The 12,186-nt window shown below is 46.9% G+C and overlaps 1 protein-coding gene across 1 annotated transcript in view; it reads right to left on the bottom strand.

The window, feature by feature from the left end:
• DVL2 (dishevelled segment polarity protein 2) overlaps positions 1 to 12,186 on the bottom strand; it is a 29,852-nt gene that overhangs the window by 1,439 nt on the left and 16,227 nt on the right. The window contains exons 11-14 of the mRNA XM_077261452.1: positions 1,493 to 1,627; positions 1,264 to 1,413; positions 688 to 864; positions 71 to 295 (exon numbers count right to left, since the gene is read on the bottom strand). Of these exons, the coding sequence (XP_077117567.1) occupies positions 71 to 295; positions 688 to 864; positions 1,264 to 1,413; positions 1,493 to 1,627 (687 nt within the window). The remainder of the gene's footprint in view (positions 1 to 70; positions 296 to 687; positions 865 to 1,263; positions 1,414 to 1,492; positions 1,628 to 12,186) is intronic.

The following is a 12,186-nucleotide window of genomic DNA, read 5'->3' as shown; positions in this document are numbered from 1 at the left end:
GAGGATTGTGGGTAAGATCTCAGCTCCCCAGCAGACACAGTGATGTCTCCAGCATGGGGCGGACACTCACCTTCACTGTGCTGGCTCCCGGCACTGCCAAGGCCGTAGCTATAGGAGGAGAGCTCATGGTAAGCGGGGGGCTGGGCGCTGTATGGATGAGGTGCCGGATACTGGTAGGAAAAGGTGGGAAGCAGAGGCCACGGAGACGCTCCAGGAAGTGGCAGGGGAGCCAGGGTGTCCTGATCAGAAGCTCCACTCGAGCCATCATTGTCATTCAGGGAGAGATTGGCCATGTCTGCAAGAAAAGACAACAGAGTGACGAGTGCGCCCCCTGCAGGCACTGTGCCCTAATGCTCCCCTTGCAGGTACCAAACTCTTGCCCCCCCCACCCACGTGGCACCATACTGTCACCCACGGCTGAGGAGTCAGTAAGCCAAAGCTCCGACTCACCCTGACTCCGACGCCATAGACCCAGTCACTACTGAGCATGTGCATAAAGTGCAGCACAGACTCATCTCTACTAACAGCCGAGACCCTCAGATCAGAAACAGAACCTACCCAAATTCTGATGGGAACATTTACAGCACATCATGCAGTGTACTACTGCACCCAATGTATTATTAACGATAGGAGTCGCTCCATTTTATACCAACTCCAGAGCCCCGATGCCACCTATCAGACACTTACAGTTCTCGCAGCTGGTCAGGTCCCCGAAGATGTAGTAGCACTGCTCCGAGAAGGTGATCTTATTGACAGTGTGACGGATGAATCCGGCCTTCAGCAAGTTACTGGCAAATTTTCGAGCCTCTCGCCTGTCCTGAAAGCCTTCAACATGGTGATAGAGCCAGTCCACCACATCTGAACCTAGGAGAGGAGAGTGGACTAGCTGCAGGAAGGATTGACTAAACCATGGTTCCACCACCACCACCCTCCTAGCCTACATCACTGACCACACAAGACAGGTAGGAGGAGATTCCCAAAATATTGTGAAACAGCCCTGAGGTGCAACCACCATCTTACCATTGCTGTAAGCTCCCCCACTTCATCTTGCTGTGGCACCCCACCCCAATCATGCCACCTTGGACAAGACTCCCCACCCCCTCTGCACCCTCGGTCCGGGCCTTCCCAATTCCACTCCGCGCCCTCGGTCCGGGCCTTCCCCATCCACTCCGCGCCCTCGGTCCGGGCCTTCCCCATCCACTCCCCGCCCTTGGTTCAACCTCCCGCAACCCACTCGATTCTGGTATTCTGCTTGTACTGTACCTAGGAAAGCGTTGGGGATAGTGATCTTCAGCCACATGCGATCTCGGACTTCAAGGCCAGATTCTGGAGATGCCATAACCTTCACCACCGAAGCCAAGTCTGTATGAATGGAGAGGCTGAAGAGAGACACCGGGGGAAGAGCATGAGAAACTGCAAAGAAAGAGAAAGTGAGGAGGGACCACTCACAGACCACCTAAGCAGTCATGACCACCACCCATATGGCACTCACGCTCAGTCTCTGTCACTGATGTGCTGGAGGTCATGCTGCTCATGGACGCACTGCCCGGATACACGGGGAAGGAGCCGCTCATGGCCGCGGAGTGAGACACCCAGGCCGCAGGGTCAATTGGCTGAATGGGTTCATCTACAGAAAGAACAGAGTGAGAGGCAGCACGGGAAAACAATGGCAAAAGCGGTGAAGGGGGAGGCGCCACGGCAAACCTAGGGCCAAGGTGGAGAAGGCGTGGCAAACCAAGAGCTCACTCAGAGGAGAAGGCGTGGCAAACCTAGTGTCAGAAACATGAGGTATTTGATTGTCTATTATCACGCACACTGAGCTCTGCAACATCCAAGAGCTGAGGACAGACACGCTGCAGATTCGACCGCCCTTCTTTTCTCTGCCTGCTAGCACAGTGAAATTCTAAGCCACTCTTTACCCCCTCCCTCAGGAATGTCTTTGTTTGCAACTGTGAAGCCAAAAGCAGCAAAGCATGGCAATTCCTTTGTGTAGCTACAGTGGTCCTTTAAGACCAAATATATCAAAACAGGATAGTCACAGAAATAGGCAGCTCATATTTCCGGAAACCGCAGGGACAGGGCTCCTAACTGGTGGGGTTGGGGAGCCCAGCGCTTAGCCGAAAGTGAGAAACGCAGTACTGCTTAACTTGGGCTCCTAACATGTTTCCACTTAAATTAACCTTCAGGACTTACTGAGCATAGTGATAACGTTGTCTTTCTGTTACGAGGTTCATACGCCAAAATATGTGTAAAAATGGCTTTTCAGAATGTTAAGGAAGGTGAGTATTAAGCCTCTGAGTGAGGTCATCACAGGGGGAGTGCCTTGGGTTTGGGCACGGAGATAAGTGAGTGAGACATCAGTCTTCACCAGTCCAAGGAACGAGCTGAGAGTCCAATGTGTCATACACTGGGATATATGCCCTTCTCCCGCAGCACATGGTCAGCCATGATATGAAAGAACCATAAGTCGATTTTCTTCTGTTAATCCCTTTTTATTTTTAATTGTACTGTACATATACTTGTCTTCTTTTATATCCTTTTATCCTTTCTAAACACTGCCTACCTTTTTGGAGTAAAATATATAAAATTACTAGCTTCGCTTCTCCTTGCTCTATAACGTGCTGTCACGTCCTCTGAAGCAGGGGTGTCAAACTGCATTCCTCGAGGGCCTTAACCCCTCCCCGACCCATGACGCCACGTAGGCGTCATGAAAACCCGTGCCAATCCGACCCATGACGCCTATGTGGCGTCATGGAATGATCGCGTCGCTGCAGATTGGGTGAAAGGGTTAACTCCTATTTTACCCGATCTGCAGGGAGAGGGGGAGTGGTACTTCAGCCCAGGGGGGGTGGCTTCACCCCCCCGTGGCTACGATCGCCCTGATTGGCTGTTGAAAGTGAAACTGCCAATCAGAGCGATTTGTAATATTTCACCTAAAAAACTGGTGAAATATTACAATCCAGCCATGGCCGATGCTGCAATATCATCGGCCATGGCTGGAAAACCTGAAGTGACCCCCCCCCCCCACCCCACCGATCGCCCCCCCAGTCCTCCGTTATGGGGTCCGGTCCCCTCCGTCCTGTGGTCCCCTCCGTCCTGTGCTCCGCTCCCCCGTCCTCCTGCCCGCTCCCCCCCTGCTCCTATGTCACCCCCCGATGCTCCGACGCCCCCCCCCCGTGCCCCGATCTCCCCCCCTTATACTTACCGAGGCTCCCGGTGTCGGTCCATCTCCTCGCTGGGCGCCGCCATCTTCCAAAATGGCGGGCGCATGCTCAGTGCGCCCGCCGAATCTGCCGGCCGGCAGATTCATTACAAGTGCATTTTGATCGCTGTGGTAGGTTCTATCACAGCGATCAAAATAAAAAAATTAATAAACAAAACACCCCCCCTTTATCACCCCCATAGGTAGGGACAATAATAAAATAAAGAAAATATTTTTTTTTCTTTTTCCACTAGGGTTAGAACTAGGGTTAGGGTTAGAACTAGGGTTACGGGTAGGGTTAGGGGTAGGGTTAGGGTTACAGGTAGGGTTAGGGTTATGGCATGTGCGGATTTGGCTGCAGATCCGCCGCGGATTGGCCGCGGATCCGCAGCGGATTGGCCGCTGCGAATTCGTAGCAGTTTTCCATCAGGTTTACAGTACCGTGTACACCTATGGAAAACCAAATCCGCTGTGCCCATGGTGCGGAAAATTCCGTGCAGAAACGCTGCGTTGTATTTTCCGCAGCATGTCAATTCTTTGTGCGGATTCCGCAGCGTTTTACACCTGTTCCTCAATAGGAATCCGCAGGTGAAATCCGCACAAAAAAACACTGGAAATCTGCTGTAAATCCGCAGGTAAAACGCAGTGCCTTTTACCTGCAGATTTTTCAAAAATGGTGCGGAAAAATCTCACACGAATCCGCAACGTGGGCACATACCCTTAGGGTTAGGGTTGGAATTAGAGTTAGGGTTGGAAATAGGGTTAAGATTAGGCTTGTGGTTAGGGTTACGGATAGGGTTAGGGGTGTGTTGGGGTTACAGTTGTGGTTAGGGTAGGGATTAGGGTTAGGGTTGGGATTAGGGTTAGGATTAGGGTTGGAATTAGGGTTACGGGTGTGTTGGGGTTAGGGTTGTGGTTAGGGGTGTGTTGTGGTTAGGGTTATGGCTACAGTTGGGATTAGGATTAGGGGTGTGTTGGGGTTAGTGATGAAGTTAGAATTGAGGGGTTTCCACTGTTTAGGCACATCAGGGGTCTCCAAACGCAACATGGCGCCACCATTGATTCCAGCCAATCTTGCATTCAAAAAGTCAAATGGTGCTCCCTCCCTTCCGAGCCCTGCCATGCGCCCAAACAGTGGTTTACCCCCCACATATGGGGTACCAGCGTACTCAGGACAAACTGGGCAACAACTGTTGGGGCCCAATTTCTCCTGTTACCCTTGTGAAAATAAAAAAATTGCTTGCTAAAACATCTTTTTTGAGGAAAGAAAAATGATTTTTTATTTTCACAGCTCTGCGTTGTAAACTTCTGTGAAGCACTTGGGGGTTGAAAGTGCTCACCACACATCTAGATAAGTTCCTTGGGGGGTCTAGTTTCCAAAATGGGGTCACTTGTGGGGTGTTTCTACTGTTTAGGCACATCAGGGGCTCTGCAAATGCAACGTGACGCCCTCAGACCATTCCATCAAAGTCTGCATTTCAAATGTCACTACTTCCCTTCCGAGCCCTGACGTGCGCCCAAACAGTGGTTTACCCCCACATATGAGGTATCACTGTACTCACAACAAACTGGGCAACAAACATTGGGGCCCAATTTCTCCTGTTACCCTTGTGAAAATAAAAAAATTGCTTGCTAAAACATCTTTTTTGAGGAAAGAAAAATGATTTTTTATTTTCACAGCTCTGCGTTGTAAACTTCTGTGAAGCACTTGGGGGTTGAAAGTGCTCACCACAAATCTAGATAAGTTCCTTGGGGGGTCTAGTTTCCAAAATGGGGTCACTTGTGGGGTGTTTCTACTGTTTAGGCACATCAGGGGCTCTGCAAATGCAACGTGACGCCCTCAGACCATTCCATCAAAGTCTGCATTTCAAATGTCACTACTTCCCTTCCGAGCCCTGACGTGCGCCCAAACAGTGGTTTACCCCCACATATGGGGTATCAGCGTACTCAGGAGAAACTGGACAACAACTTTTGGGGTCCAATTTCTCCTGTTACCCTTGGGAAAATAAAAAATTGTGGGCTAAAAAATCATTTTTGAGAAAAGAAAAATTATTTTTTATTTTCACGGCTCTGCGTTATAAACTTCTGCGAAGCACTTGGGGGTTCAAAGTGCTCACCACACATCTAGATTAGTTCCTTGGGAGGTCTAGTTTCCAAAATGGGGTCACTTGTGCGGGAGCTCCAATGTTTAGGCACACAGGGGCTCTCCAAACGTGACATGGTGTCCGCTAATGATTGGAGCTAATTTTCCATTCAAAAAGCCAAATGGCGTGCCTTCCCTTCCGAGCCCTGCCGTGCGCCCAAACAGTGGTTTACCCCCACATATGGGGTATCATCGTACTCAGGACAAACTGGACAACAACATTTGGGGTCCAATTTCTCCTATTACCCTTGGGAAAATAAAAAATTCTGGGCTAAAAATCATTTTTGAGGAAAGAAAAATTATTTTTTATTTTCACGGCTCTGCGTTATAAACTTCTGTGAAGCACCTGGGGGTTATAAGTGCTCACTATGCATCTAGATAAGTTCCTTGGGGGGTCTAGTTTCCAAAATGGGGTCACTTGTAGGGGAGCTCCAATGTTTAGGCACACAGGGGCTCTCCAAACGCGACATGGTGTCCACTAACGATTGGAGCTAATTTTCCATTCAAAAAGTCAAATGGCGCTCCTTCCCTTCCGAGCCTTACCATGTGCCCAAACAGTGGTTTACCCCCACATGTGAGGTATCGGTGTACTCAGGAGAAATTGTCCAACAAATTTTAGGATCCATTTTATCCTGTTGCCCATGTGAAAATGAAAAAATTGAGGCTAAAATAATTTTTTTGTGAAAAAAAAGTACTGTTTCATTTTTACGGATCAATTTGTGAAGCACCTGGGGGTTAAAAGTGCTCACTATGCTTCTAGATAAGTTCCTTGGGGGGTCTAGTTTCCAAAATGGGGTCACTTGTGGGGGAGCTCCAATGTTTAGGCACACGGGGGCTCTCCAAACGCGACATGGTGTCCGCTAAAGATTGGAGCCAATTTTTCATTTGCGCCCAAACAGTGGTTTACCCCCACATATGAGGTATCAGCGTACTCAGGATAAATTGGACAACAAAGTTTGTGGTCCAGTTTCTCCTTTTACCCTTGGGAAAATAAAAAAAATTTCGCTAAAAGATCATTTTTGTGACTAAAAAGTTAAATGTTCATTTTTTACTTCCATGTTGCTTCTGCTGCTGTGAAACACCCGAAGGGTTAATAAACTTCTTGAATGTGGTTTTGAGCACCTTGAGGGGTGCAGTTTTTAGAATGGTGTCACTTTTGGGTATTTTCAGCCATATAGAACCCTCAAACTGACTTCAAATGTGAGGTGGTCCCTAAAAAAAATGGTTTTGTAAATTTTGTTGTAAAAATGAGAAATCACTGGTCAAATTTTAACCCTTATAACTTCCTAGCAAAAAAAAAAATTGTTTCCAAAATTGTGCTGATGTAAAGTAGACATGTGGGAAATGTTATTTATTAACTATTTTGTGTCACATAACTCTCTGGTTTAACAGAATAAAAATTCAAAATGTGAAAATTGCAAAATTTTCAAAATTTTTGCCAAATTTCCGTTTTTTTCACAAATAAACTCAGAAATTATCGACCTAAAATTTACCACTAACATGAAGCCCAATATGTCACGAAAAAACAATCTCAGAATCGCTAGGATCCGTTGAAGCGTTCCTGAGTTATTACCTCATAAAGGGACACTGGTCAGAATTGCAAAAAAACGGCAAGGTCATTAAGGCCAAAATAGGCTGGGTCATGAAGGGGTTAAACCATGCGTGTTTTCAAGATTTCCTTCTCATTGCACAAGGTGCTGGAATCATTCTGTGCAGGTGATTAAATGATCACCTGTGCAATACAAGGAAATCCTGAAAACATGACCTGTTTGCAGCCCTTGAGGAAAGCAGTTTAACACCCCTGCTCTGAAGTGAATTACGCTACTAATTTAGGTTGGCTCCAGACCAGTTATTCATTAAGAAATCGGATCTGGTGGCAGCGGATTGGTCCTGTGCGTTTGGAAGACCTGGTAGTGACAGATGACGTTGATAATTATTGTTCCCGCCTGAGTGGGAGTAGTTATATCTCCCTCGCTGCAGTGTGCCCATTAGCCAGTACAAAGTAAGGCAGCCTTTCTGGTGACTAATTATCCTAGGTGTAGTACCCTGTCTGACCTGAGGGGAAGGGGGGCGCCAGAGAGCTGCAAGTTCCAAACCGGAACTGGGATATAGATAAATCCCCTTCAGAAAGAAACAGGGGCAACCAAACAACCCCGGTTCATGACATATTAGTGTGAACGGTGGGGATGATAAATATACCCTCCTTGTGACGCGTGACACCTTGACAGAGAAAACCGAGGGCAGAGGCGGAGAACAGGGAGGGTGCGCAACAAACCAAGGGCCGAGGCGGAGGAAAAGGGGGAAGCAGTGTGGCAAACAGAGGCGGACAAGGGGGTGCAGAAAACCGGAGTGGACAAAAAGGGGGAAGCAGCACAGAAAGCAAAGCAGCAAGCAAACCGAAACAGAGGAGAAAGCGGCGCACAGAGGGCAGAGGTGGAGAAGGGTGAGGAAGAGACAACATGCCAAACAGAGGGCTAAGATGGACAACAGGGGAGGCGGAGCAGCAAAGAGAGGGCTAAGGCAGAGAAGGTAGACAAGGGAGGAGGCAGAGTAGCAAATTGAAAGCTGAGGCGAAGAAAGGGGAGGAGTAGCAATCCAAGATGGAGAAGGGAAAGCAGTGCAGCAAACCGAGGGCCAAAGAGGAGGCAGCGCAGAAAACCAGAGTGGATGAAAAGAGGGAGGTAGCGCAGAAAGCAAAGGCCGAGGCGCAGGAGGTAGAGAAGAGGGAGGCGGTAGGCAAACCGAAGCCGAGGAGGAGGCGCACTGAGGGCAGAGGCGGAAAAGAAGGGTAAGGAGACAGCAGTGCAGCAAACAGAGGGCGAAGGCAGATGAAGTAGAGAAGGGGGAGGCAAAGTAGCAAACTGAGGGAAGAGGCGAAGGGAGGTGGAGCAGCAAGCCAAGGTGAAGGGAAATCGGCGCAGCAAACCGAGGGCCAAGGTGAAAAGGTGGCAAGTCGAGGGCAGAGGAGATGGAGAAGGAGCATGCAAACAGAAAGAAAGAGACAGAGAAAGGGGAGGCAGCAAGCAAACCGAAGGCTGAGGTAGAGAAGGGAGAGGCGGTCCAGTGTCATGCGTCAGGATTTGACCAATTGATCCTGTGTTCTTTGGTCGGCATCTCTTTCCACTGGGCCACAACCAATTCACCTCTTCTTTTGGGGGCTTTAGTTCTGTTATCTTTGTTTTTGTCGGTTTTGGGTAACAGGAATTTTCCATTTACTCTGTTTGTCTGTCCTATCACCTTTTGGGTGCAGCTTTAAATACCTTCCCCTTCTGGCGTTTCCTGCTGGTGATGGACTTTGTTGGATTCACTTTGCTGTAGTTTGTGTTGTTTGCAGCGGTTTCGTGTGAGATTCCTTTATTCCTTTTGGAACTGCTACTCTAGGGATCCTAGGTCACATAAGGTTTTCCACCTCAACAGTCGCAATGGGGATTTTCTTTGTTAAGAAAACAGATGGTGGTTTACGTCCTTGTTTGGATTTTAGAGAGATTAATGAGATTACTGTACATAACCCATACCTGTTATCTCTTATTCCTGATCTGTTTAATCAACTAGCAGGGACCAAGCGATTTCTAAACTGGATCTGAGAGGAGCATAGAACCATATACTTGTTCGGTAAGGTGATGAGTGGAAGACTGCCTTCAATACTCCAGAGGATCACTTTGAGAATTTGGTGGTGCCATTTGGTTTGACCAAAGGTCCTGCTGCATTTCAGAACTTTATAAATTTTTCTTCTTTGGGTAGTATATTTGATTTACTCAGGTTCTCGTGAGGAGCTTATTTGGCAGGTGCTTCAGGTTCTTCGTGAGAATCATTTATTTGCTAAACTAGAGAAGTGTCAGTTTGAGGTGCAGGAGATTCAGTTTTTGGGTCATTAGGTTTCTGCTGAAGGTTTTCAAATGGATCCCAATACGGTACAGGCCGTCGTTGATTGGGTGCAACCTACTAATCTTAAAGCTCTACAGAGGTACTTCCATTTCGCTAATTATTATCGTACGTTCATTCTAAACTTCTGAGTCATAGACAAACCTCTTACTGATATGACCAAGAAAGGTGCCGACTTGATCTCTTGGTCTTCTGAGGCTGTAGATGCTCTTGCTGCTCTCCTTTTCTAAAGTTCTGGTCCTCAGTCAACTCGATGATGATTTGCCATTTGTGGTGGAGGTGGACGCCTCTTCTGTAGGGATGGCTGCTGTTCTTTCACAGAAGAACAGTTAATTTTATCCTTGTGCTTTTTTTTTCTTGGAAATTCTCACAAGCAGAGTCCATCTATGATATATAGGTGATCGGGAACTCTTGGCTGTTGAGAGAGCTTTCGAGGAATGGAGACATTGGCAGGAGGGGTCTAGGCATAGAGTAACAGTCTTTACTAATCACAAAAATTTACTGCATGTTGACACCGCTAAGTACCTGACAAGCCAGATGCACCCTCTTTTTGGCTTGGTTTGATTTCTATGTGACATATCTCCCAGATACTAAAAATTTACAGCTTATTGAAGGGGTGGTAGTGGGCGCTTTGGGTATCGATCACACTATGGACGCTCAGGGGGGTGCACTAGAGGGCTTGCCACCCAGGAAGTATTGTGTGTCTTCCTTGCTTCGTACTGATCTTATTAATGGAGTACATGACTGTGTTGACTGGACATCCTTGTTCCTCTGCCACCTACAGAGCAGTTTCCAGGTCCTTTTGGTGGTAGAGTGCTTGAAAAGATGTGGATAACTATGCACAGAAGTGCTGGATTTGCACCATGTCTAAAGCCTGTCGCCAGGTTCCGGAAGGGTTTCTTTTGCCTAACGAGGTTCCCACTCGACCTTGGACCAACCGGTCTATGGATTTTGTCATAGATTTGCATAATTCTGGTGGTAATACTGTGGTGCGGGTGGTGGTGGACTGTTTTAGCAAGATAGTTCACTTGGTCCGTCTATCAAAATTGCCTACAGCTAAGAGTTTACCTCCATTGTTTAGCTCATGCCGTTAAGTTAAATGGGATTCCCCAAAACATTTTGTTCAATAGAAGGGTTCAGTTTATGGCTAGCTTTTGTGCTAGGTTGGGAATTAAGCTTTCATTCTCCTCAGGTTATCATCCTGAGGCTAATGGTCAGATGGAGAGAATGAACCAGGAATTGGAACAATATTTAAGATTGTAGTGAAACATGTATATGTATGGCTATATGACTAGCAGTAATTAACATCTGTTCTAGGCTGCAGGTCTCAAAAAGGTGATAGCAGATGTTTCCAGGCTGCAGCTCTTCACAAAGGTCACAACCTATGTTATCCTGAGAAGACAATTTTCCTGGTCTCTGATCCCCAGGGGGCCTTCCTGGGAACACACACGAATTGGAAACATTTCACACCTCCTGCTGTCTTTGATGGAGAGACGCCATATTGTAGCCTGACATTGTATATTTACTCTGAGAAGGATTACACAAAGAGTGTTCAGAGGAAAATAATGTATTCATTTGTAGAGTAGCCATAGTCCAGTCACAAACCAGGAATTAGAATATTAACCTGAGAGGCTGGTCCAGAAATCTGAACTCCAGGTTAAATTTATAAATTAGGCCTTTACACTTAGAAACCGGTTCACAGATTGAGGGGCAGCCAAGGTGATGTGATCCATTCCATATTCATCTCCCCCCCTCAGGGAGCGGAATGCCGGACTGCAAAGTTTAGATATTTCTGTAAGTTTTCTCCCTTTTATTTTATAACTGTTTTGCATATTTGTATGTCAAATTTTATTTCCATATTTTTCTATCCTGTATTGTAAGCTGTGTACCTTTACTATTAAAGCTTACAACTTTAATAAGTTTGAACCTTGTATGCTCTTAAATAATCCATAGCCTTAGAGCGTGTGACCCTAGTGATCGGCAGACAGTAGTAGTGATATTTTCTGGGACTCATCGCCCGTGTGCTCGGTGAGTGGTGGCAGCGTGCATGAAGCAGGGCGTGTGGACTGTGTCGGGGTGTGATTTATGCTCCCATTACAGCATAGAACACAGGCTGAATGCTGGACTGAGCAAGGGCAGATAGATTAACCCTTGCAGGCGCAACCCCAAGTCACGTGCTGAGAAGTGGGTACGTGACAAAGATGTTTTGTCTCATCTAATCAAGACGACTGGGTGGATTCTCTTTCTTTGGCCGAGTTCACACTCAATAACTGCACCTTTACTGCTACCAGCACCTCGCCTTTTTTGTTGTAAGGGTTTTCAGATATTTTTCATGTTTGCAGTCCACTATACCAGAGGATGAAAAATATTCTTCGTTTGATTAGGAGTACTTAAAAGAGGTCTTCTGATAACTTGTGATCGTTCCAAATGAACTGAGAACCGCAAACGTTGGAGGGTTCCTCAATCAAATAATTGATAGAACATAGCACCTCATGAAAACATAGGGTTAACTTTACTCACAGTTGCAGCGCACGTCATATCCCAGGAGTCCCTCTTGGAAGACGTCCAAACATCATATAAAGAATAAGGACAGCGCCTCAGTGGTTGGTGACTGTAAGTCACATTTATTCCACCTTCTGTGGCGACGTTTCGATCCCAAAGATCTTTACCAAGCACTTGATACAAATCATTTGGGATAGAAATGTCGCAACAGTTGGAGGGCTCCTGTCTTTGAGGTGCGAAATTTTGTCTGGTTATCCTCTAAAGTTCTCAGTCTCAAAGTTCCAGCTAGAAAATTTGCTCCTAAATTTGTAGGACCGTATTAGATAATCAAGATCATTAATCAGGTGACTATTAAACTCCAACTCCCGGTTGCATGGAGGATTAATAATTCCTTCCAAGTCTCTTAAGTTTGAAGGGGCACTGGGTCCTCAGGGCAGTGCTGAGATACATTTGGAGG

The sequence above is a fragment of the Ranitomeya variabilis genome, chromosome 5 (assembly GCF_051348905.1).
Source record: "Ranitomeya variabilis isolate aRanVar5 chromosome 5, aRanVar5.hap1, whole genome shotgun sequence".
In the NCBI taxonomy this organism is placed as follows: domain Eukaryota; kingdom Metazoa; phylum Chordata; class Amphibia; order Anura; family Dendrobatidae; genus Ranitomeya; species Ranitomeya variabilis.
The sequence above is the reverse complement of the archived record's forward strand: the minus strand, read 5'-3'. Positions and strand labels throughout refer to the sequence as shown.